We start from the raw sequence: 27,061 nt of genomic DNA, 5'->3' as shown, positions 1-27,061 counted from the left end.
GTATCTGGAATTACAGGTGACCACCAGCACGCTCAGCAATTTTTGTATTTTTAGTAAAGATGGGGTTTCACCATGTTGGCCAGGCTGGTCTCGAACTCCTGACTTCAGGTGATCTGCCTGCCTCAGCCTCCCAAAGTTCTGGAATTACAGGTATGAGTCACCATGCCCAGCCAATCACTTTCTTTCAAAACAAAAAAGAAATTAATTTACTATCTGTAAAAGGGAACCCAAATTGATTTGGAAATACTTTCTATTATCTTAATTTTTTTTTTTTTTTTTGAGATAGTCTTGCTCTGTTGCCAGGCTAGAGTACAGTGGCACAATCTCGACTCACTGCAACCCCACTTCTCAAGTTCAAGCGATTCTCCTCCCTCAGCCTCCCAAGTAGCTGGGACTACAGGCACATGCCACCATGACCAGCTAATTTTTGTATTTTTAGTAGAGATGGAGTTTCACCACGTTGGCCAGGATGGTCTTGACCTCTTGACCTCATAATCCGCCCGCCTCAGCCTCCCAAAGTGCTGGGATTACAGGTATGAGTCACTGCGCCTGGCCAAATCTTAAATCTAGAGAGAAAATTTGGTACTGGAAGTCCTAGCCAGAGCAATTAGGCAAGCAAAGGAAAAAAAAAAGGCATCCATATTAGAAAGGAAGAAGTTAAATGGTCTCTGTTTGCAGACAACGTAGAAATCCCTAAAAACTCCAACAAAAAACTGTAACAACTAATAAATTCAGGAAAGTTCCATGATACAAAATCAACATATAAAAGTCAGCAATGTTTCTAATACACTAACTATAAACTATCCAAAAATATCAAAAAAGCAATCCCATTAATAATAGCTACCAGGGCTGGGTGTAGTGGCTCATGCCTGTAATCCCGGCACTTTGGGAGGCTGAGGCGGGTGGATCACTTGAGGCCAACAGTTTGAGACCAGCCTGGCCAACATGGTGAAACCCTATCTTTATTAAAAATACAAAAATTAGTTGGATGTGGTGGTGCACACCTGTAATCCCAGCTGCTCAGGAGGCTGAGCCATGAGAATCACCTGAACCCAGGAGGCAAAGGTTGCAGTGAGCCAAGATCATGTCACTACACTCCAGACAGAGTAAGATTGTCTCAAGACAATAATAATAATAACAATAGCCACCAAAAAAACAAAATACTTAGGAGTAAATTTAACCAAAGACGTGAAATATCTGTATGCAGAAAACTACAAAACATGATGAAAAAAAATTTAAGAAGACACAAATAAATGGAAAGATATTTCATTTCATGGATTGGCAGAACTAATATTGTTAAAATGACCATACTACCCAAAGAGATCTACAGTTTTGGTACAATCCCTATCAGAGTTCCAATGACATTTTTTCCACAGAAATATAAAAAAAAATAAAAAAATTCATATGAACCACAAAAGACCCCAAACATCCAAAGCAATCTTAGGCAAAAAGAACAAACCTAGAGGTATCTTACTACTTGATTTCAAAATACACTGTAAGTTATGGTAATCACAACGGCATGGTACCAGTATAAAAACAAACACAGAGACCAATGAAAGAGAATAGAGAGCCCAGAATGAAGCAGAATAGAGAGCCCAGAAATAAATCCATGAATTTACAGTCAACTGATTTTTTACAAAAGCAAAATGGAGAAAGAATAGTCTCTTCATTAAATGGTGATGGGAAAACTGGTTTTCCAAATGCCAGAAGAATGAAATTAGACCCTTACTTCACACCATATTTTTTTTTTAAGTCAACTCAATAGATAAAGAAAAACGTAAGACTTGAAACTATGAAACTACTACAAGACAATTTAGGGGAAAAGCCTCATGATATTGGTCTGGGCAGTGATGTTTTTAGATACGACCGCAGTGGCAAAGGCAAAAGCAAAAACAGACAAATGGAATTGTAATAAACTAAAAAGCACTACAGTCAGTCAACAGAGTGAAGAGACAACCTATGAAATAGGAGAGAATATGTGTGAACCATACATCTCATAAGGTATTAATTCAAAATATATAAGGAACTCAAATAACTCAATAACAAGAAAACAAATAACCTGTTTTTAAAATGAACAAAATACCAGAATAGACAGTTCTCAAAAGAGGATATACAAATGACCTACAGGTATATGAAAAGTTGCTCAACATCACTAATTATCAGAGAAATTGAAATTAAAAGCACAGTGAGATACCACCTCACACTTGTTAGAACGGCTATTATCAAAAAGATGAACAATAAGTATTGGCGAGGAACCTGAGGAAAGGAAACTCTTATTCACTGTTCAGTGGGAATGTACACTAGTAAATCTATTATGGAAAACAGTATGGAAGCTCCTCAAAAAATTAAGAATAGAACTACCATATGATCTAGTAATAACACTACTGGGTACGTATCCAAAGGAAATGAAATCAGTATGTCTAGGAGATATCTGTACTCCCATGTTCACTGCAGCATTATTCACAATGGCCAAGATATGGGATCAAGGTAAGAGTCCATCAACAGATGAATGAATAAAGAAAATGTGGTACATATACACACTAGGATACCACTCAGCTTTAAAGAAGAAAGAAATTCTGTTATTGCAACAATATGGTGAACCTTTAGGATATTCTCTTAAGTGAAATAAGCCAGACATAGAAAGACAAACACCACATGATCTTGTATGTGGAACCTAAAAATAGTCAAACTCATAGCAGCAGAGAGAAGAATGGGTTACCAGAGGATAGGAGAAAGGTGCAGGGAGAGGGTTGCAGGATTAGGGAAATGCTGGTGAAAAGGATACAAAATTTCAGTTAAACAGGAGAAATGAGTTCAAGACATCTATTGTACCACACGGTAACTATTGCTAAGGATAATTTACTACATATGTGAAAACTGCTAAGATTTTAGCATACTCACCACAAATGAATGGTATGAATGTGAAATAATACATATGCTAATGAGTTTGATTTTACCATTTCACAATGTATATGTGTTTCAAAACATCCTCTGTACGTCATAAATATATGCAATTTTATTGTCAAATTTAAAATAATAATAACGAATTTTAAATTACTGCAAAAAAACTTACAAAAATAAATAAAGATACAAGTTGCATTTAAAATAAAAGTTGACATACCTTGGCTTCCGAAACACCAAACTATATTGTTGGCAAGCCAGACCCACAGTGGGAGTATAAACAATAGGCATGAATTTCTCAACGTCAGATGTTAGCACTTTATAAAAGAGTTTTTCATTTCTATCTTGGAGATCCATTAAGAGAAGATACCTATAAAAATTGGACATAATTAGATCTACATCCCATAAAGTCGTGAAATAGCTATTTAGAAATCTAATTAAATATTTTCAACCAAGCATAAAGTACATTTAGGTTACATAGAAAACATCTGATTAAAAAAGGCTTAGGAAACATTATTTTCTTTTTCTTTAAGGCAGAATCTCGGCCAGGCTCAGTGGCTCATGCCTGTAATCCCAGCACCTTGGAAGGTCGAGGTGCGTGGATCACGAAGTCAGGAGTTCAAGACCAGCCTGGCCAACATGGTGAAACCCCATCTGTCTCTACTAAAAATACAAAAATGACTGGGCATGGTGGCTCATGCCTGTAATCCCAGCACTTTGGGAGGCAGAGGCAGGTCGATAATGAGGTCAGGAGTTCAAGACCAGCCTGGCCAACATGGTGAAAACCCATCTCCTGAGTAGCTAGGATTACAAGTGCGCCACCATACACGGCTGATTTTTTTTTTTTTTTTTTTTGAGACAGAGTCTCGCTCTGTCACCCAGGCTGGAGTGCAGTGGCACGATCTCGGCTCACTGCAACCTCTGTCTCCCTGGTTCAAGCATTTTCTCCTGCCTCAGCCTCCCAAGTAGCTGGGACTACAGGTACACACCACCAAGCCCAGCTAATTTTTTTTTGTATTTTTAGTAGACACAGAGTTTCAACATGTTGGCCAGGCTGGTCTTGAACTCCTGACCTCAAGTGTTCTGCCTGCCTCGGCCTCCCAAATTGCTAGGATTACAGGCGTGAGCCACCACGCCCAGATAAGAAATATTCTTAAATATCTCAAAGAATAAAGAACCACAAACTTAATTAATATCATGTAAACATTAAAATCATTGCTGAAATAGCAGTTTTATTTAATGCTTGAAGAGACTTTATCCCTATTTCTAAAAAGATGAAAATATCACTGTAGATTTAGCTTAATATTAACTAAGTTAATAGAAAGATTTCATCCTTTGACTTGCAGTATTGAATAACCAAGGGAAATGACATACAGGAAATGAGAGAATGTAACACTCATCCTAAAAATAACTAAGGTAGGGAAGTTCAAGAAACTTTTCTTTGTATCTGTGTCTTATGGCCTTTTTCTTTCTAGAGTCATTTCTGACCCAGAGTTCTCTGTAAATATAAACCTTTTCATGTTATCTGTAACCTTCAATAGTTTATAGAATAAAACTTAAACTACTCAGTTCAACTTAAAAGAATCTTGCAAAACTACTCAACAATCTTACCAGCCTTTTTTAATTGACTTTCATTCCCTAGAATAGTTGAAAATGCACAGAATTCTGAGTAAGAGATGCATGGATTCTAATGTTTGGGCAATTAGATAGATATAATCCAGAAAATAAACATATGGAAGACAAAGAGTTTAACTTTAGACATGATAAAATTAATTTGGCAATGTGGAAATTACCAATGCTAAATCAATGGTCCATTCTCAGACCTCACCCTACCTATCAGAACATTTGACAAAAGAGATATTCCTTAGGGCTCAATACACTTTCTTTCCTTGACTTCCAATCTATCACATTCTCATGGTTTTCCTCCTATCTCTCTGGTCATTCCTTTTCTGTTTCCTCGCTGTTTTCTCCTTGATATGGTTTGGGTGTTTGTCCCTTCCAAATTTCATGTTAAAATGTAATCCCCAGTGTTGGAGGTGGGTCCTGGTGGGTATTTGCATCATGGGGGTGGGTCCCTCATGAATGGCTTAGCACCAATCCCTTGGTGGTGAGTTCTTGCTCTGAGTTGATGTGAGATTTGGTTGGCACTTCCCTCCTATCTTGCTCCTGTTTTCACCATGATTGTAAGCTTCCTGAGGCCCCACCCAGGCATCAAATAATTGGTGCCATGTTTGTACAACCTGCTGAGCCATGAGTCAATTAAACTGCCTTTCTTTATAAATTACCCAGCCTCAGGTATTTCTTTATAGCAATGCAAGAACAGACTAACACACTCCTCTTCTCTGAAAGCTTTCTAATACTCATGTGAAATACATGAAGAAATTGTGTTGGCTTTACTTTCAAAATATACCCAAAATCTGGCTACCCTCATTGCTACCACCCTAGATCTAAATCACAATCACCATCATCTCTTGCCTGGATTATTATAACGGTCTCCTAAAAGCTGTCCCAGCCTACATTCTATTCTCAACATTGCAGCCAGTCTTTCTGAAATTATAGCTTAGATCATATGGCTCTTCTGGTCAAAAACCTCAAAAGCCTACCCTTTTCACTCATAGTATAGCAGAAGTCTTTAGTAGGCTACAAAGCCATACCTAATCCATCGCCCATTACCTTGCTAACTTCCTTTCCCAATTTACCATTTTTTCCCTAGCTCATTCTGCTCCAGACACAAGTCTCCCTGCTGATTCTTGAACATGCCAGCTACAAAACGCTGTTCCTCAGATTTCTTCATGGCTAACTGCTCTACCACCTTTGATTATTTGCTCAAAACTCACCTTCTCAATAGAGGCTATCCTTATCACCCAATTTAACAATGCAAACTGGCCATACCTACCCTCAGCATTCTCAGCTCCTCTTACCCTACTCTGCCTTTACTTCCCCCATCCCAAGACACTAGCCATTTTCTGTCATATTTTATAATTTACCAATTTATATTACTATTTGTGAAATTTAATAATTTATATTTAAAAATAAGCCAGGCATGGTGGTGCATGCCTGTAGTCCTAGCTACTAGGAAGGGTGAGGCAGGAGAACTGTTTGAGCCTAAGACATTGAGGCTACAGTGAGTTATGGTCACGTCAGTGCGCTGCAGCCTTGGCAATAGAGTGAGACCCTCTCTCAAAATAATAATAATTTTGGCCGGGCACGGTGGCTCGCGCCTGTAATCCCAGCACTTTGGGAGGCCAAGGTGGGTGGATCATGAGGTCAGGAGATCGAGACCATTCTGGCTAACATGGTGAAACCCCATCTCTACTAAAAAAAAAAAAAAAAAAATACAAAAAATTAGCTAGGTGTGGCAGCGTGCACCCATAGTCCCAGCTACTCAGGAGGCTGAGGCAGGAGAATGGTGTGAACTCGGGGGGCGGAGCTTGCAGTGATCCAGGGTGGTGCCACTGCACTCCAACCTGAGTGACAGAGTGAGACTCTATCTCAAAAAAATAAATAAATAAAAATGAATAAAATAAAATAATAATTTAAATAATTTATGTAAATTTCATGAGCTCAGAGATCATTGCCTATAACCCCAATATCTAAAAGAATACCTGATACTGAGTTGATGTTCAATATATATTGAGGAAGATTCTGTAGCAAATATATGAAGGTCACCAGCTCTTAGCAGGTAGCTGATAAAATGGCCCAGGAAAAGAATATACAGTAAGGACACAAGCAGCTAAAGGAAGATGTTATGGAACAAATGAAAGAGAAGGTTGTGAAGGAGTTTAGAAAGAAGCAACTATATACACATTGGACAAACTGAGTCAGCCTCTTTGCCCAGCCACCCCACCACATCCACTGGGTTCACGAACAAAGTGGCCATGGTTGCAGGGATAGAGGTTATGTATAGGCTCAGCAACATGGACTTTCACTCACCAAGGCCAATCTGGCTATTATAGCCACTTCTGAGTGTTCAATCTGCAGCAGAGACTAACACTGACTCCCAGATGTGGCACCATTCTCCAGGGTAATCAGCCAGCTAGCTACCTGGTGGCAAGTTCATTACACTCAACAGCTTCTATTATGGGAAGGACAACTTTTTTTTCCTGGAATAGATCCTTACTTTCTATCTAGATATGCTTTCCCTGCATGCAATGCTCCTGCCAAAGCTACTACTCATGGACTTACAAAATGCCTTATCTACCATCATGGTATTCCACACAGCATTGATTCTGATCAAGGAACTCACTTTATAGCAAATGAAGTGTGGGGAATGAGCCCACGCTCATGAAACTCACTAGTTTTATAATGTTTACCAACAATCTGAAGCAACTGGCTTGACAGAACAGTAGAATGTACTTTTGAAGACTCAGTTACAGTACGAGCAAAGCGGCAATACCTTGCAAAGCTGAGGCAAGGTTTTCCAGGAGGCTGTATGTGCTCTCAATCAGTGTCCAAAAAATGGTGCTGTTTTTCTCATAGCCAGGATTCATAGGTCTAGGAATCAAGGGGTGGAAATGGGAATGGAAATTCTAACAACCCTAGTGTCACACTAGCAAAATTTCTCCTTTCTGCCCCTGTGACTTTATGCTCTACTGATCTAGAGGTCTTCATTCCAAAGGGAAGAACGTTTCCATCAAGAAACACAATAATAAACCCATTGAACAGGAGATTAAGACTCCACCTGGCCACTTTGAGCACCACATGCCTCTGAATTAACAGGCCAAGAAAGGAGTTACTGTGCTAGCTAGGAAAAAATGATCCTGACTACCAAGAGGAAACTAAACTGTTACACTACAGTGGAGGCGAGAGAGAGTATGTCTGAAATACAGGCGATCCCTTAGGGTAGCTCTTAGTATTACCATGCCCTGTGATTAAAGCTAATGAAAACAACAATTCAATTCAAGCAGGATTACTAATGGGCCAGACCATTCAGGATTGAAGGTTTGAGTCACCCTCAGCAGGTAAAGAACCACAATCAGCTGAGATACTTGCTGAGGGCAAAGGGGATATGGATTGGGTCATGGAAAAAGGTAGTTATAAATACCAGCTATGACCACGTGATCAACTAAAGAAAAAGAAGACTGTAATTGCCATAAGTATTTCTTCCTTGTTTTGCTAATAATATGTACGTATACATACATAAGCAAAAATCCATATGCAAATTTCAGAAAATATAATTTTCTGCATTCTCTTATCACCCTATCTGATAACATAAGATATACCGACTCTGCATCATAATATTTAAATACTACTAATAGTACATCATAGTGTTTAAGTTAAGGAATGTCGACGAGAATAAATATCATCCAAGGATTTGGCATCTTCTTTTGAGGATAGGGTTGGTGCATTTCTGATTGTATGCAAGACAGTTGTATTGTGTTAGCTGGTGGTATGGACTTTGTTATTGCCTTTATTCAAAGATTAAGTATGATTTGAGGAGATGCCTGTGGGTGGTGTCATAGTCCATTCATTTTGCTATGACAAAAATACCATAAACTAGGTAGCTTATGAACAATAGAAATTGATTTCTCATAGTTTTGTAGGCCGGCAAGTTCAAGATCAAGGTGCCAGCAGATTCTGAGCCTGATTAGGACCCAATCCACATAGACAGCACCTTCTCGCTGCATCCTCACATAAGGGAAAGGGAAAGGCAGCTTTCCTAGGCCTCTTTTTTTTTTTATTTTTTTATTGTACTGTAAGTTCTGGGATACATGTGTAGAACGTGAGGTTTGTTACATTGGTATACATATGCCATGGATTTGCTGCACCTATCAACCGTCATCTAGGTTTTAAGCTCGGCATGCATTAGGTATTTATCCAAATGCTCTCCCTCTATTTTCCCCCATCCCGTGACAGGCCCTGGTGTGTGATGTTTCCCTCCCTGTGTCCATGTGGTCTCATTGTTCAATTCCCACTTATGAGTGAGAGCATGTGATGTTTAGTTTTCTGTTCCTCTGTTAGTTTGCTGAGGATGATGGTTTCCAGCTTATCCATGTCCCTGCAAAGGACATTAACTCATTCTTCTTTATGGCTGCACAGCATTCTATGGTGTATATGTGCCACATTTCCTTCATTCAGTCTATCATTGATGGGCATTTGGGTTGGTTTCATGTCTTTGCTAATGGTTATAGTGCTGCAGTAAACATATGTGTGCATGTGTCTTTGTAGTAGAATGATCTATAATTATTTGGGTACATAACCAGTAATGGGATTGCTGGGTCAAATGGTGTTTCTGGTCCTAGATCCTTGAGGAATCGCCACACTGTCTTCCACAATGGTTGAACTAATTTATAATCCCACCAACAATGTAAAAGCATTCCTCTTTCTCCACAGCCTCACCAGCATCTATTGTTTCCTGATTTTTTAGTGATCACCACTCTAAGTGGTGTAGGATGATATTTCATTGTGGTTTTCATTTGCATTTCTCTGATGATCAGTGATGATGAATTTTTTTTTCATGTTTCTTGGCTGCATGTCTTCTTTTGAGAAGTGTCTGCTCATATCCTTTGTCCACTTTTTTTTTCTTGTATTATACACGTGCAGAATGTGCAGGTTTGTTACATAGGTATACACATGCCACAGTGGTTTGCTGAACCCATCAACCCATCATCTACCCTCCCATCATGCTATCCCTCCCCTAGCCCCCCACCCCCACACGGGCACGTGTGTGTGATGTTCCCCTCCCTGTGTCCAGGTGTTGTCATTGTTCAACTCTCACTTGTGAGTGAGAACATGCGATGTTTGGTTTTCTGTGCTTGCGATAGTTTGCTGAGGATGATGGTTTCCAGCTTCACCTATGTCCCTGCAAAGGACATGAACTCACCCTTTTTTATGGCTGCATAGTATTCCATGGTGTATATGTGCAACATTTTCTTTATCTAGTCTATCACTGATGGGCATTTGTATTGGTTCCAAGTCTTTACTATTGTGAACAGTGCTGCAATAAACATACATGTGCATGTGTCTTTATAGTAGAATGATTTATAATCCTTTGGGTATATACCCAGTAATGGGATTGCTGGGTCAAATGGTGTTTCTGGTTCTAGATCCTTGAGGAATCGCCACACTGTCTTCCACAGTGGTTGAACTAATTTATTCTCCCACCAACAACGTAAAAACATTCCTGTTTCTCCACATCCTCTTCAGCATCTGTAGTTTCCTGACTTTTTAATGATCGCCATTCTAAGTGGTGTCAGATGGTATTTCACTGTGGTTTTGATTTGCATTTCTCTAATGACCAGTGATGATGAGTTTGTTTTTCATGTGTGTTGGCCGCTTAAGTGTCTTCTTTTGAGAAATGTCTGTTCATATCCTTTGTCCACATTTTTTTTTGTATTATACTTTAAGTTCCAGGATACATGTGAAGAACGCGCAGGTTTGTTACATAGGTATACACATGCTACGGTGGTTTGCTGCACTCATCAACCCATCGTCTACCCTCCCATCATACTATCCCTCCCCTAACCCCCAACCCCATACAGGCACCAGTGTGTGATGTTCCCCTCCCTGCATTCAGGTGTTGTCATTGTTCAACTCCCACTTGTGAGTGAGAACACGCGGTGTTTGGTTTTCTGTTCTTGTGTTAGTTTGCTGAGAATGATGGTTTCCAGCTTCATCTATGTCCCTGCAAAGGACATGAACTCATCCTTTTTTTATGGCTGCATAGTATTCCATCATGTATATGTGCAGCAGTTTCTTTATCCAGTCTATCACTGATGGGCATTTGTATTGGTTCCAAGTCTTTGCTATTGCGAACATTGCTGCAATAAACATATGTGTGCATGTGTCTTTATAGTAGAATGATTTATAATCCTTTGGGTATATACCCAGTAATTGGATTGCTGGAGCAAATGGTATTTCTGGTTCTAGATCCTTGAGGAATTGCCACACTGTCTTCCACAATGGTTGAACTTATTTACACTCCCATCAACAATGCATAAACATTCCTGTTTCTCCACATCCTCTCCAGCATCTGTTGCTTCCTGACTTTTTAAGGATCGCCATTCTAACTGGCATGAGATGGTATCTCACTGTGGCTTTGATTTGCATTTCTCTAAGACCAGTGATGATGATTTTTTTTTCATATGTTTACTGGCAGCATAAATGTCCTCTTTTGAGAAGTGTCTGTTCATATCCTTTGCCCACTTGTTGATGGAGTTGTTTTTTTCTTGTAATTTTGTTTAAGTTCTTTGTAGATTCTGGATATTAGCCTTTTGTCAGATTGATAGATTGCAAAAATTTTCTCCCATTCTGTAGGGTGCCTGTTCACTCCAATGACAGTTTGTTTTGCTGTGCAAAAGCTCTAAGCTCTTTGGTTTAATTAGATCTCATTTGTGAATTTTGACTTTTGTTGCCATTGCTTTTGGTGTTTTAGTCATGAAGTCCTTGCCCATGCCTATGTCCTGAATGGTATTGCCTAGGTTTTCTTCCAAGGTTTTTATGGTTTTAGGTCTTACATTTAAGTCATTAATTCATCTTGAGTTAATTTTTGTATAATGTGTAAGAAAGGAGTCCAGTTTCAGTTTTCTGCATATGACTAGCCAGTTTTCCCAATGCTATTTATTAAATAGGGAATCCTTTCCCCATTTCTTGCTTTTGTCAGGTTTGTCAAAGATCAGATGGCTGTAGATATATAGTGTTATTTCTGAGGCCTCTGTTCTGTTCCATTGGTCTATATATCTGTTTTGGTACCTGTACCATGTTGTTTTGCTTACTGTTGCCTTGTAGTATAGTTTGAAGTCAGGTAGCATGATGCTTCCAGCTTTGTTCTGTTTGCTTACAATTTTCTTGGCTATGTGGGCTCTTTTTTGGTTCCATATGAAATTTGAAGCAGTTTTTTTCTAATTCTGTGTAGAAAGTCAATGGTAGCTTGATGGGTATAGCACTGAATCTATAAATTACTTTGGGCAGTATGGCCATTTTCACAATATTGATTCTTCCTATCCATGAGCATGGAATGTTCTTCCATTTGTTTGTGTTCTCTCATTTCCTTAAGCAGTGGTTTGTAGTTCTCCTTGAAGAGGTCCTTCACATCCCTTGTTAGCTGTATTCCTGGGTATTTTATTCTCTTTGTAGCAATTGTGAATGGAAGTTCATTCATGATTTAGCTCTCTGCTTGTCTATTGTTGGTGTAAAGGAATGCTTGTGATTTTTGCATGCTGATTTGGTATCCTGAGACTTTGCTGAAGTTGCTTATCAGTTCAAGGAGTTTTTGGGCTGAGAGGATGGGGTTTTCTAAGTATAAAATCATGTCATCTGCAAAAAGAGACTATTTGACTTCCTCTCTTCCTAATTGAATACACTTTATTTCTTTCTCTTGCCTGATTGCCCTGGCCAGAACTTCCAATACTATGTTGAACAGGAGTGATGGAGAGGGCATTCTTGCCTTACACTGGTTTTCAAAAGGAATGCTTTCAGCTTTTGCCCACTCAGTATGATATTGGCTGTGGGTCTGTCATAAACAGCTCTTAATTATTTTGAGATGTGTTCCATCAGTACCTAGTTTATTGAGAGTTTTTAACATGAAGGGATGTTTAATTTTATCAAAGGCCTTTTCTGCATCTATTGAAATAATCATGTGAGTTTTGTCATTGGTTCTGTTCATGTGATGGACTACGTTTACTGACTTGCATATGTTGAACCAGCCTTGGATCCCAGGGATGAAGCTGACTTGATTTTGGTAGATAAGTTTTTTGATGTGCTGCTGGTTTCGGTTTGCAAGTATTTTATTGAGGATTTTCACATAGACGTTCATCAGGGATATTGGCCTGAGTTTTCGTTTTTGTTGTGTCTCTTCCCAGTTTTGGTATCAGGATGATGCTGGCTTCATAAAATGAGTTAGGGAGGAGTCCCTCCTTTTCGATTGTTTTGAACAGTTTCAGAATGAATGGTACCAGCTCCTGCTTATATTTCTGGTAGAATTCAGCTATGAATCCATCTGATCCTGGGCTTTTTTGGTTGGTACTCTGGCCTCTTCTTTTTACAATACTAATCCCATTTCATGAGGGTACCATTTTTATGACCTAATCACCGTCCAAAGTCCTCACTTCCAAATAACATCACACTGGGGATTAGATTTCAACATATGAATTTGCAAGGGGACACAAGCATTTGGTCCATAACAAACATGGTGTATCAACATTTGGTCAAACACTATTCTGGATGTTTCTGCACAGGTGTTTTTGGATGAGATTAACATCTAAATTGGTGGACTTAAATAAATCAGATTACCCTCCAAAATGCAGGTGGGCCTCTTCCAAATGGCTGAAGGCCTTAATAGCACAGACAGACCTCCTGTCCAGCAAAAATAAATTTTGCCAGCACACTGCCTTTGGACTCAACTGCAACTCTTCCTTCAGTCTTTGGCCTGACAACCTACTTGAAGATTTTGGATTTAACAAGCCTTCTCCCTCTCCTTTCTCTCACTCTCTATCCATTTGTATTTACATTTTCATTTACACACACACACATACACACACATCCTATCAGCTCTGTTTCTTCGGAGAACCCTGGTTAATACCAATACTTATTTGACATTGAGTTGGCTACCTCTTTTAACCCTCACAACAATGTTTTCAAATAGCTATTGTTGTCTCTAATCCATTGATGAAAAAAAACTAAGGTCTACAAAGGCTTAGTACCTTAGTAAGAAAGAGTGGAGTCAAAAGCAGACAGCAAAGCAGTTATAGTCACCATGGCAGGGCCTGTAGTGGTTTGCTCAAGGATCTACTGCTAGTGAGATAGAGCCAGAATTTCAATCTAAGATTATCTAATCCCAAAGGTAGGGAAAAATATTACCTTTATCTTTGTGCAAATACAGAAACTGAATATACTACACAAAGTAAGTGACCTAAACTTGCAATCGTGTTGGAACAAAGACTGGAGGCTGGAAAAGTGTGCTTTCACCTACAATATAAGTAAAGTTTGACTAAAAGTCACTCTAATCTGTTTTGTTCCGTTTAGGATGGCATTTCCTGATCATTTACTTTTACGGTATCATATGATAAACATGGTCTGTCTGAGCATACAGTTTACAAAGCAAATTTTTATTTCATTCAAATGTTCCTAGAGAGAGTAAATTTTTTCTTTTTTTTTTTCTTTTTTTTGAGACGGAGTCTCACTCTGTCGCCCAGGCTGGAGTGCAGTGGCCGGATCTCAGCTCACTGCAAGCTCCACCTCCTGGGTTTACGCCATTCTCCTGCCTCAGCCTCCCGAGTAGCTGGGACTACAGGCGCCCGCCACCTCGCCCGGCTAGTTTTTTGTATTTTTTTAGTAGAGACGGGGTTTCACCATGTTAGCCAGGATGGTCTCGATCTCCTGACCTCGTGATCCGCCCGCCTCGGCCTCCCAAAGTGCTGGGATTACAGGCTTGAGCCACCGCGCCCGGCCGAGAGAGTAAATTTTTTAAAAAACATCATTGTTTACAGGCAAATTGTCCTCACAGTTGGCTACCCTTTCCAAATCATTAAATGTTTTCATTTTCTCACCCAATAAAAAATAAACTAGGCAACTGTATAAGAGAAATATAAAAACCACCTTCACCAATGTGTTACCTGTCAAAGTCAGAGTTCAGACGCTCAAAATTTTTTACTACTCTAAGAACCTGGATCTCCTGACTGATGAAGGAAGGTGGCAACAATCCATGAATGTTCAATTGCTGTCTCTCTTCCAGGGTAAAGGCCAAGTCCTATAGAGGAAAAAAAAAAAACACATACAATAGCATTTGAGAGGAAAGTAGACTAAAAGAATACATATAAAACCCGACAAGTATATGCAATTAAAAATCAGAAGTCTGCATCACTGGAAGCATGGCCATGTGGCTGTGAATAAACCATGTAAGCTCTCCATATCTCAGTTTCCCTATCTGTAGAAATTAGAATACTATAATATTTCAGAGCTGTGCCACTCAGATATCATTAAGATAAAATCAGATGATGAATGGAAGGAAACTACTTAAAGACACAAAAATGAAAGAAGATATAATCATTATTACTAATGTCAGTAAATATAAAAATAAAAAGAGAAGAGATTATTATTAGAAGAGATTTTAAAATTATGAATGTGAGTAAGACACCTGTGACCTCCTGTGATTCCACCTTTAAAATAGTTCAGGAAATGCCTTATATGATTCTGAGTTACCTGTTTCAACACTCCTCTCCCAAGTTGTAGCCTTTGATTCTTATGCACTCCTAGGCATACAAAACTTCTCACTATTGCCCATACATACCACACCCTTTTATTCTTCCATGGCACATGGTCAAGATATTCTTCCCTGTTTCTCTGCCCTTCATGCCTTACCTCAAATGCTTCCTCCTCTCTAAAGCCTCAGTATATCCATTACAACCCTATTATTATACCTATGTTATCTGTTTACATGAATATTGATTGTATAAAACAAATGATAATAACAAACTATGAAGCTCAAAAACATGAAAACTAAATAGAAATTATGCGTTGATGCATAAACCACAATGGACCTAAGATATGTGCTGGCATATAATACAAGACAAAGTAATATCAGAGCAGCTACCATAGTCATTAAGAAAGTGATCTGGTAGATTAGGATAAGAAGTCCCTCTGGAGAGGCCTTCAACTGGAGACACTGAAGCCCAGGAGACTTCTTTATCTAGACTATGACTGCTGTTCCTCTGGGTTCAGTAAAAGTACACCAATATGAATGACAGTTGGTGTTATGGTCTGAACATTTGTGTCCCCCAAAATTCACATTGAAATCCTCACCCCCAAGGCGATGGCTTTAGGAAGAACGGTCTTTGGGAGGTGATTAGAGCAGACCCCTCAAGAATAGGATTATTACCCTTATAAAAGGAACCTCAGAGATCTTTTCATCCCTTCTGCCATGTGAGGACACAGCAAGAAGACCACTGTCTACAAATCAGGAAGCAGACCCCTCACCAGACACCAAATTTGCAGTACCTTGATGTTGAACTTCCCAGCCTCCAGAGCTGGGAGAAATAAATTTATTTTGCTTCTAAGCCACCCAGTACACGGTATTCCAGGTATTCCATTACGGCAGCCTGAATGGACTAAGATAGTTGGTTTTGCTCATTGTGACTACTGCTATCTCTAATCAACCTGGATGGGTAAGAATGTGTTCACTAACTTTGCACTGAGTGATTCTACAATGATTCCTCTGTCCCTGAACGCTTCTTGCAGTGACAGAATAGTGACTCTTGAGTACTTACAAAATGTATTACTTAGGAGAAAGGAGAGACAATTTGGTTCATCCCACAGGGAGATGACAAACTTTCATTGATTAGGAATAAACATGTCCAACCCCAGGAAGTTTGTGAAAGAGGACAATGAATGAATAATTACTCTCTTTCTTCTAATTTTTCATACAGACATACCCATTAATTCATGTCACTGATGGAAAGGTTTGTGTTTAATTAGCCTCCTGGGTTGAGGGCCAGACTGAAGAGAGACAAATTAATCCACTGAATGATGCCATGATAGAGTGCTCTGAAATAATTGCAAGAGCTAGCTGGGACCAATAGCTCCAGAATCTTCAGTGCAAGAAGCAGTGTACAACCTTCAATTCTCATAAGGTCTCTAAGTACTATCACCACAGCTGGTGTCTAGTTGCAAGACATTTTTCATTAGCAGCCATTCTCATAGCTGCAAACGCCCCCACTGTTACAGTTGGGCATCCTCTGAAGTTTCAATATGTGTGGACAGGAGCAGAATGGTCCCTTTCCAAGAGGAAAATCCAGCTTGTTCAACTGTGTCTGAACCAATCACCCTCTCTTGGACCTAAATGGCAGATGGTACAATCTGTCAGTCCTTTGCCCAGCAGTTCTAGCTGGCACCAGGAGACATTTGTGGTATTGCCTAAACTCTTTGCTTGCCATTTACTGTTTTACTTATGGTTCGCATCCCCACAACAGAATGAAAACTTGACAGGGCCACAGAATTTTGTTTTCTTCACTGCTTTCTCCCTAGTGCTTACAACAGTGCCTGACATAATTAGAACTCAGTAATTTGTTGCACATAAAATTTTAACATAGTCAATAGAATATTTATAATTCATTAGAATTTATTATTAGAAAATTTAGAATTCATAGAAAATGTCAAATATTCAAATTTTGAGACATTAAAATTTTTTAAATCTATTACCTTGCTGCTCAAAAACCTGATTAGCACATTCATTCTGATCAAATTACTTTCAAAATTCAAAGCAACAAGAGATATTTGTATGAAAAAGTAATTTATAAAATGGAAGACAAACTTCACTTGTTAAATATATAACTGGGAAGACAACATTTAAGTCAAAATGTCATGAAATAACTTCTTGGAAAGAGATAAAACTACGGACAGTAATACATTTGAAAAAGAAAGAAGAGAAAACTCAGATTTTTATCTAACTAGAAAATGAAAAGGGGGAAGGAAAGCTGGCTAAAGTCTCAAAAATATACAAATATATGTGAAGAAGCAGTAAACTTCTGAGTGTTATGCCTTGAAAATCTGCCCAAAAACATAATAATCAAAATATAATATTTTGATAAGTCTTGTGAGAAGTACTAACATATGCTCTTTCATTCCCTGAATAATGGCACTTAACATTTATTGCTATAGTTAGCCAGTCTTTTCACATAAATTTTTCAATGGTCTGTTCTGAAACTGATTCCTAAATCTAACAATTCTCCATATCTTATGTCATGTAAATAATAATGCCATCTAGAAATCTTTTTATATTCTTTGATGTTTAGTAACTACAAACTCCCAAACACTGTTAGCCAAATTTTCTAAGACATACTAAAGTGCTAATTCAATTCTTTTAAAAACAACAGCAACAAAACCTAGGGCTTAGAAATTTAGGGAACTGGACCAAGTTAAAGTCCTAGGATTGGGAAGAAAAACAGTCCTATGGGCCAGTCGCGGTGGCTTACACCTGTAATCCCAGCATTTTGGGAGGCCAGGGCAGATGGGAGTTTGAGACCAGCCTGGCCAATATGGTGAAACCCCATCTCTACTAAAATTACAAAAATTAGCCGGGCATGGTGACATGCACCTGTAGTCCCAACTACTTGGGAGGACGGGGCAGAAGAATTGCTTGAACCTGGGAAGCGGAGATTGCAGTGAGCTAAGATAGCAGCACTGCACTCCAGTCTGGATGACAGAACAAGATTCTGTCTCAAAAAAAAAAAGAACGAAAAAAAAAACTAGTCCTATGTTTGGTGATAGACATTCTATCACTACCCTTTATAAGTTAAAAGAACATCAACAAATAAGTAACCTTAAATCTTAAAACCCCTGAAAATTTTAAAATGGATATTGTATTATTTCATTTAAGCCACAGTTTCTATTTTTCATACTAACAGAGACATATTCATTAGAGATCTATTTTGTAGAAATTTATAGGCAGGTCAGTCATGTCTAAAGTTTGAAGTAAAATATTTCGAAGAATTTTTACCTTAGCATTATCCTGCAGGGCCTATCCAACAAAGGATAATTAACCCAAATTATACATGCAAGTTCTAACTTTCATTTGATTTCTATCAAGTCTTTCATGTAGTTGAAAATACTAGGCATCTATATACATGTGTGTATATATATACCTAATATATATATACCTAATATATATACACACTATATATATATATATATATATATATATATATATATATATACACACACACACCCCTAATATATATATATTAGGTTTCCAAACCACCTGTACATCTAATTCTCTAAAGGCATCCTCATATATGCTAAGTTTGACCCTGGTTTTTCTCCTTTTTGTCTTTTCTTTCCTGTCCCTATTCCTTATAAAACCTTTGGACTAGATCCCTAGACAGCAGAATGGTATGTTGTTTCACTGCTGAGGGCAGCAAACAGGACAACTGTTCGTCTGGACTGTGCTAATTAACTTATGTATATTTTCTTGAGAAAACCGAGACTATCAAGCAGAAATGAAAAGAAAATTCCTGACATGACAAAGGACTTGTATTAGAAATGATATTTGCAGGGAGCAAGCATAACTGAGAAAGAAACTTTGTCCTGAGTAATTTATCAGAAACTATTTTCATCAAAACAGAACAAATATAGTATGTATTCTGCACTAACGATCCTTAATATTTCCAATGAATGACTTTCTTTTTTCCCTGAAAAATTACTAAATCAAGCTGAACTGCAAAAAAAAAAAAAAAAAAAAAAAAGGAAATCTTTATCTTATTCACAAAGATCTTTAAGACAGTTGATCTATACATCTATGAAAATTCATTATGGTAACAGAACTTAAAATTTAAATGTTTGAGGCTATGATTATATTATGGCAGAGATGGTTTGTGTGTTCTGTTTAACTAGTGTAATCCCTAGTGTCTAGAATAATACCTGTGTGGCACTTCATAGGCAATCAACAAAAATGTGTTGGATTAACTAACTAATGATTAATTAATTATACTTGTTACAGTACATTTCAGAGAACACAAGGCAGAAAAGTGAATAACGAAGGTTAAAAATGGTAGAGAAGCAAATGGAAAGTAATAATTGCAAATAATTTGAAACAACAAAAGTCCTTCAACTGGTAAATGGATAAAACTAAGGTATATCCATACACTAAAATATTACCCAACAGTAAAAGAAACAAACTATTGATACGCAAAATATAGATGAATCTTAAATGCATTATGTTAAGTGAAAGAAGCCAGACTCAGAAGGGTACATACTGCATGATTCCATTTATATGACATTCTGAAAAAGCAAAATGATATGGGTAGAAAAAGATCAGTAGTTGCCAGGGACTGGGAGTGGATAAAAGGGTTTGACTTCAAAGAGGAGGCAAAAAGAAAATGTTTTTCAGTGATAGAACCATTCCTTTTTGTGGTGCCAGTGACACAACATTGTATATTTGTCAAAACTAATAGAACTGTACATCAAAAAGTAAATTTCATTATATTGAATTTTATTAGGCTCTATAGAGTCAATTCAGTAATTAATATTCTCTTTACTTAAAAAGAAATATAATTACAATGACAAAAAAATTGTTTAGCAAATTATTGATATATTTCATATTCCACCACCCAGGCTCAAGTGGTCCTCCTGCTCAGTCTCCCAAGTAGCTAAGACAACAGGCACATACCACCATGCTCAGCTAATTGTTTTTGTATGTTTTGGTAGAGACTGGGTTTCACCATGTTGCTCCAGACTGGTCTCGAACTCCTGAGCTCAAGCAATCTGTCTGCCTTGGCCTCCCAAAGTCCTAGGATTACTACACAATCAAATTAAGCAAAGAATATTTTAGGCCAGGCACAGTGGCTCACACATCCAACCTAAAATATTCTTTATCTAATACGATTGTCTTTAAATCCTTTATGAAAATTTTTCTTAATTTTTTATTTCAAATGAATTATAGATATTTTGTTAATGTGACTTTGCAAACAATATAGTAGATCTATCTTAAAATTATTTCTTCATATCAAAAAAGTTTTAGAATTAATTTTAATGCTAATTTGGGGGACAAATTATTTATATATAAAGAGTACAGGAAAAGGATCCTTTATAATTTTTATTATTTATTATTCTGAAATAGAGATAAAATTGAGCTTGTTTTAAGGGTCATATTTTCAACTTATTAACATAGCTTATGTGCATATTTTACATCCACATTAAGAGAAGCGATACTAATTTGTCCTGAACACATTCTTGAAGGGTTCTTTCCTCCAAGGTTTCTATAGGGCCAAAAATTATTCTTTGGTAATGTTTATTTTTAAATTCTAATTGACAATATAGATAATTTCTAGAATTGGCTGGGCATGATGCCACACACCTGTAATCCCAGCACATTGGGAGGGTAAAGCAGAATGATGACTTGAGCCCAGGAGGGCAAGTCCAGCCTGGGCCACACAGGAAGATACTACCTCCACACAAAAAAATAAATAAATTAGCCAGGTGTGGTGGTGTATGCCTGTGGTCCCAGATACTCAAGAGGCTGTGGTGGAGGGGGGCTCCCAAGATGGCCGAATAGGAACAGCTCCAGCCTCCAGCTCCCGGCATGAGCGACACAGAAGATGGGTGATTTCTGCATTTTCAACTGAGGTACTGGGTTCATCTCACTGAAGCATGTCGGACAGTCAGTGCTGGTCAGTGGGTGCAGCCCAATCAGCGAGAGCTGAAGCAGGGCATGGCATTGCTTCACCTGGGAAGCACAAGGGGGAAGGGAATTCCTTTTCCGAGCCAAGGGAAACTGAGACACACACACCTGGAAAATGAGGTAACTCCCATCCTAATACTGCACTTTTCCAAGGGTCTTAGCAAACAGCACACCAGGAGATTATATCCCATGCCTGGCCCAGAGGGTTCCACACCCACAGAGCCTCCCTCATTGCTAGCACAGCAGTCTGAGATCTAACTGCAAGTTGGCAGCGAGGCGGGGGGAGGGGCCCCCACCATTGCGGAGGATTAAGTAGGTAAACCAAGCTGCAGGGAAGTTTGAACTGGGTGGAGCCCACCACAGCTCAAGGAGGCCTGCCTGCCTCTGTAGACTCCTCCTCTGGTGACAGGGCATAGCTAAACAAAAAACCACAGAAACCTCTGCAGATGTAAATGTCCCTGTCTGACAGCTTTGAAGGCAGCAGTGGTTCTCCCAGCATGGAGGTTGAGATCTCAGAATGGACAGACTGCCTGCTCAAGTTGGTCCCTGATCTTTGAGTAGCCTAACTGGGAGACATCCCCCACTAGGTGAAGACTGACACCTCACACCTCGCACGGCTGGGTACACCTCTGAGGCAAAGTTTCCAGAGCAAGAATCAGACAGCAACACTTGCTGTTCAGCAATATTCTATCTTCTGCAGTCTCTGCTGCTGATACCCAGGCAAACAGGGTCTGGAGTGGACCTCAAGCAATCTCCAACAGAGCTGCAGCTGAGGGTCCTCACTGTTAGAAGGAAAACGAACAAACAGAAAGGATACCCACACCAAAACCCCATCAGTATGTCACCATGATCAAAGATCAAAGGCAGATAAAACCACAAACATGGGGAAAAAGCAGTGCTGAAAAGCTGGAAATTCAAAAAATCAGAGCGCATCTCCCCCTGCAAAGGAACGCAGCTCATTGCCAGCAACAGAACAAAGCTGGACGGTGAATGACTTTGACAAGTTGAGAGAAGAAGGCTTCAGACCATCAAACATCTCAGAGCTAAAGGAGGAACTACATACCCAGCACAAAGAAACTAAAAACCTTGAAAAAAGAATGGATGAAAGGATAACTAGAATAACCAATGCAGAGAAGTCCATAAACGAACTGATACAGATGAAAACCATGACACGAGAACTACGTGACAAATGCACAAGCTTCAGTAACCAACTCGATCAACTGGAAGAAAGAGTATCAGTGATTGAAGATCAAATGAATGAAATGAAGCAAGAAGAGAAGTATAGAGAAAAAAGAGTAAAAAGAAATGAACAAAGCCTCCAAGAAATATGGAATTATGTGAAAAGACCAAATCTATGTCTGATTGGCGTGCCTGAAAGTGATGGGGAGAATGGAACCAAGTTGGAAAACATGCTGCAGGATATTATCCAAGAGAACCTCCCAACCTAGCAAGGCAGGCCAACATTCAAATTCAGGAAATACAGAGAATGCCACAAAGATACTCCTCCAGAAGAGCAACTCCAAGATACATAATTGTCAGATTCACCAAAGTTGAAATGAAGGAAAAAATCTTAAGGGCAGCCAGAGAGAAATGTCGGGTTACCCACAAAGGGAAGCCCATCAGACTAACAGCAGATCTCTTGGCAGAAACTCTACAAGCCAGAAGAGAGTGGGGGCCAATATTCAACGTTCTTAAAGAAAAGAATTTTAAACCCAGAATTTCATATCCAGCCAAACTAAGTTTCATAAGTAAAGGACAAATAAAATCCTTTACAGATAAGCAAATGCTTAGAGATTTTGTCACCACCAGGCCTGCCTTACAAGAGACCCTGAAGGAAGCACTAAACATGGAAAGGAACAACCGGTACCAGCCATTGCAAAAACATGCCAAAATATAAAGACCATCAATGCTAGCAAGAAACTGCATCAACTAACAAGCAAAATAACCAGCTAATATCATAATGACAGGATCAACTTCACAATAGCAATATTAACTTTAAATGTAAATGGACTAAATGGTCCAATTAAAAGACACAGACTGGCAAATTGGATAAAGAGTCAAGACCCACCAGTTTGCTGTATTCAGGAGACCCATCTCACATGCAGAGACATACATAGGCTCAAAATAAAGGGATGGAGGAAGATCTACCAAGCAAATGGAAAACAAAAAAGGCAGGGGTTGCAATCCTAGTCTCTGATAAAACAGACTTTAAACCATCAAGGATCAAAAGAGACAAAGAAGGCCATTACATAATGGTAAAGGGATCAATTCAACAGGAAGAGCTAACTATCCTAAATATATATGCACCCAATACAGGAGCACCCAGATTCATAAAGCAAGTCCTTAGAGACTTACAATGAGACTTAGATTCCCATACAATAATAATGGGAGACTTTAACACCCCACTGTCAACATTAAACAGATCAATGAGACAGAAAGTTAACAAGGATATCCAGGAATTGAACTCAACTCTGCACCAAGCAGACCTATAGACATCTACAAAACTCTCCAACCCAAATCAACAGAATATACATTCTTCTCAGCACCACATCTCACTTATTCCAAAATTGACCACATAGTTGGAAGTAAAGCACTCCTCAGCAAATGTCAAAGAACAGAAATTATAACAAACTGTCTCTCAGACCACATTGCAATCAAACTAGAACTCAGGACTAAGAAACTCAATGAAAACCACTCAACTACATGGAAACTGAACAACCTGCTCCTGAATGACTACTGGGTACATAACGAAATGAAGGCAGAAATAAAGATGTTCTTTGAAACCATTGAGAACAAAGATACAACGTAAGAATCTCTGGGACACATTTAAAGCAGTGTGTAGAGGGAAATTTACAGCAGTAAATGCCCACAAGAGAAAGCAGGAAAGATCTAAAATTGACACTATAACATCACAATGAAAGGAACCAGAGAAAAAAGAGCAAACACATTCAAAAGTTAGCAGAAGGCAAGAAATAACTAAGATCAGAGCAGAACTGAAGGAGATAGAGACACAAAAAACCCTTCAAAAAAATCAGTGAATGCAGGAGCTGGCTTTTTGAAAAGATCAACAAAATTGATAGACCGCTAGCAAGACTAATAAAGAAGAAAAGAGAGAAGAATCAAATAGACGCAATAAAAAATGATAAAGGGGATATCACCACCGACCCCACAGAAATACAAACTACCATCAGAGAATACTATAAACACCTCTACGCAAATCAACTAGAAAACCGAGACGAAATGTATAAATTCCTGGATATATACACTCTCTCAAGACTAAACCAGGAAGAAGTTGAATCCCTGAATAGATCAATAGCAGGCTCTGAAATTGAGGCAATAATTAATAACCTACCAATCAAAAAAAGTCTAGGACCAGATGGATTCACAGCCAAATTCTACCAGAGGTACAAAGAGGAGTTGATAACATTCCCTCTGAAACTATTTCAATCATTAGAAAAAGAATCCTCCCTAACTCATTTTATGGCCTATTTTATGAGGCAAACATCATCCTGATACCAAAGCCTGGCAGAGACACAACAAAAAAAGAGAATTTTAGATCAATATCCCTGATGAACATCGATGCAAAAATCCTCAATAAAATACTGGCAAACCAAATCCAGCAGTACATCAAAAAGCTTATCCACCATGATCAAGTGGGCTTCATCCCTGGGATGCAAGGCTGCTTCAACATACGCAAATCAATAAACGTAATCCAGCATATAAACAGAACCAAAGACAAAAACCACATGATTATCTCAATAGATGCAGAAAAGGCCTTTGACAAAATTCAACAGCCCATCATGCTAAAAACTCTCAATAAATTTGGAATTGATGGAACACGTCTCAAAATAATATGAGCTATTTATGACAAAGCCACAGCCAATATCATACCGAATGGGCAAAAACTGGAGGCATTCCCTTTGAAAAGCTGCACAAGACAGTGATGCCCTCTCTCACCACTCCTATTCAATATAGTGTTAGAAGTTCTGGTTAGGGTAATCAGGCAAGAGAAAGAAATAAAGGTTATTCAATTAGGATAAGAGGAAGTCAAATTGTCCCTGTTTGTAGATGACATGATTATATATTTAGAAAACCCCATTGTCTCAGCCCCAAATCTCCTTAAGCTGATAGGAAACTTCAGCAAAGTCTCAGGACACAAAATCAATGTGCAAAAATCACAAGCATTCGTATACACCAATAACAGACAGAGAACCAAATCATGAATGAACTCCCATTCACAATTGCTTCAAAGAGAATAAAATACCTAGGAATCCAACTTACAAGGGATGTGAAGGACCTCTTCAAGAAGAACTACAAACCACTGCTCAGTGAAATAAAAGAGGATGCAAACAAATGGAAGAACATTCCATGCTCATGGATAGGAAGAATCAATATTGTGAAAATGGCCATACTGCCCAAGGTAATTTATAGATTCAATGCCATCCCCATGAAGCTACCAATGACTTTCTTCACAGAATTGGAAAAAACTGCTTTAAAGTTCATATGCAACCAAAAAAGAGCCCGCATTGCCAAGACAATCCTAAGCCAAAAGAACAAAGCTGGTGGCATCACACTACCTGACTTCAAACCATACTACAAGGCTACAGTAACTAAAACAGCATGGTACTGGCACCAAAACAGAGATATAGATCAATGGAACAGAACAGAGCCCTCAGAAATTATACCACACATCTACAGCCATCTGATCTTTAACAAACCTGACAAAAACAAGAAATGGGGAAAGGATTCTCTATTTAATAAATGGTACTGGAAAAATTGGCTAGCCATAAGTAGAAAGCTGAAACTAGATCCTTTCCTTACTCCTTATATGAAAATTGGTGAACTAATATTTATATGTTATTATACACTAAAATCCACAGTTTCCATCAGGGCTCACTCTGTGTTGTAGTTTCATGGGTTTCAACAAATGCATAAGGCCATGTAGCTACCACTATAGTATCATATAGAATAGTTTCATCACCTGGAAAATTAGCTAGCCATAAATAGAAATCTGAAACTGGATCCTTTCCTTACTCCTTATACAAAAATTAATTCAAGACTGATTAGAGACTTAAATGTTAGACCTAAAACCATAAAAACCTTAGAAGAAAACCTAGGTAATACCATTCAGGACATAGGCATGGGCAAGGACTTCATGTCTAAAACACCAAAAGCAACAGCAACAAAAGCCATAATTGACAAATGGGATCTAATTAAACTAAAGAGCTTCTGCACAGCAAAAGAAACTACCATCAGAGTGAACAATCAACCTACAGAGTGGGAGAAAATTTTTGCAATCTATTCATCTGACAAAGGGCTAATATCCAGAACCTACAAAGAACTCAAACAAATTTACATGAAAAAAAAAACCAAACAACCCCATCAAAAAGTGGGCAAAGGATATGAACAGACACTTTTCAAAAGAAGACATTTATACAGCCAACAGACACATGAAAAAATGCTCATCATCACTCGCCATCAGTGAAATGCAAATCAAAACCACAATGAGATACCATCTCACACCAGTTAGAATGGTGATCATTAAAAAGTCAGGAAACAACAGGTGCTGGAGAGGATGTGGAGAAATAGGAACACTTTTACACTTTTAGTGGGACTGTAAACTAGTTCAACCATTGTGGAAAACAGTGTGGTGATTCCTCAAGGATCTACAACTAGAAATACCATTCGATCCAGCCATCCCATTACTGGGGATATACCCAAAGGATTATAAATCATGCCGCTATAAAGACACATGCACACGTATGTTTACTGCAGCACTATTCACAATAGCAAAGACTTGGAATCAACCCAAATGTCCATCAGTGACAGACTGGATTAAGAAAATGTGGCACATATACACCATAGAATACTATGCAGCCATAAAAAAGGATGAGTTCATGTCCTTTGTGGGGACATGGATGCAGCTGGAAACCATCATTCTCAGCAAACTATCACAAGAACAGAAAACCAAGCACTGCATGTTCTCACTCATAGGTGGGAATTGAACAATGAGATCACTTGGACACAGGAAGGGGAACATCACCCACCGGG

At 38.6% G+C, this 27,061-nt stretch overlaps 1 protein-coding gene across 1 annotated transcript in view; it reads right to left on the bottom strand.

Moving 5' to 3' along the window:
- Nucleotides 1-27,061, bottom strand: part of ME1 (malic enzyme 1) — a 224,103-nt gene that overhangs the window by 179,127 nt on the left and 17,915 nt on the right. Inside the window, exons 2-3 of the mRNA XM_026454537.2 lie at nt 14,454-14,587; nt 3,122-3,271 (exon numbers count right to left, since the gene is read on the bottom strand). Of these exons, the coding sequence (XP_026310322.1) occupies nt 3,122-3,271; nt 14,454-14,587 (284 nt within the window). The remainder of the gene's footprint in view (nt 1-3,121; nt 3,272-14,453; nt 14,588-27,061) is intronic.

Source organism: Piliocolobus tephrosceles, chromosome 5, assembly GCF_002776525.5.
Source record: "Piliocolobus tephrosceles isolate RC106 chromosome 5, ASM277652v3, whole genome shotgun sequence".
Classification (NCBI taxonomy): domain Eukaryota; kingdom Metazoa; phylum Chordata; class Mammalia; order Primates; family Cercopithecidae; genus Piliocolobus; species Piliocolobus tephrosceles.
This window is presented reverse-complemented; position numbering and strand designations above follow the sequence as displayed.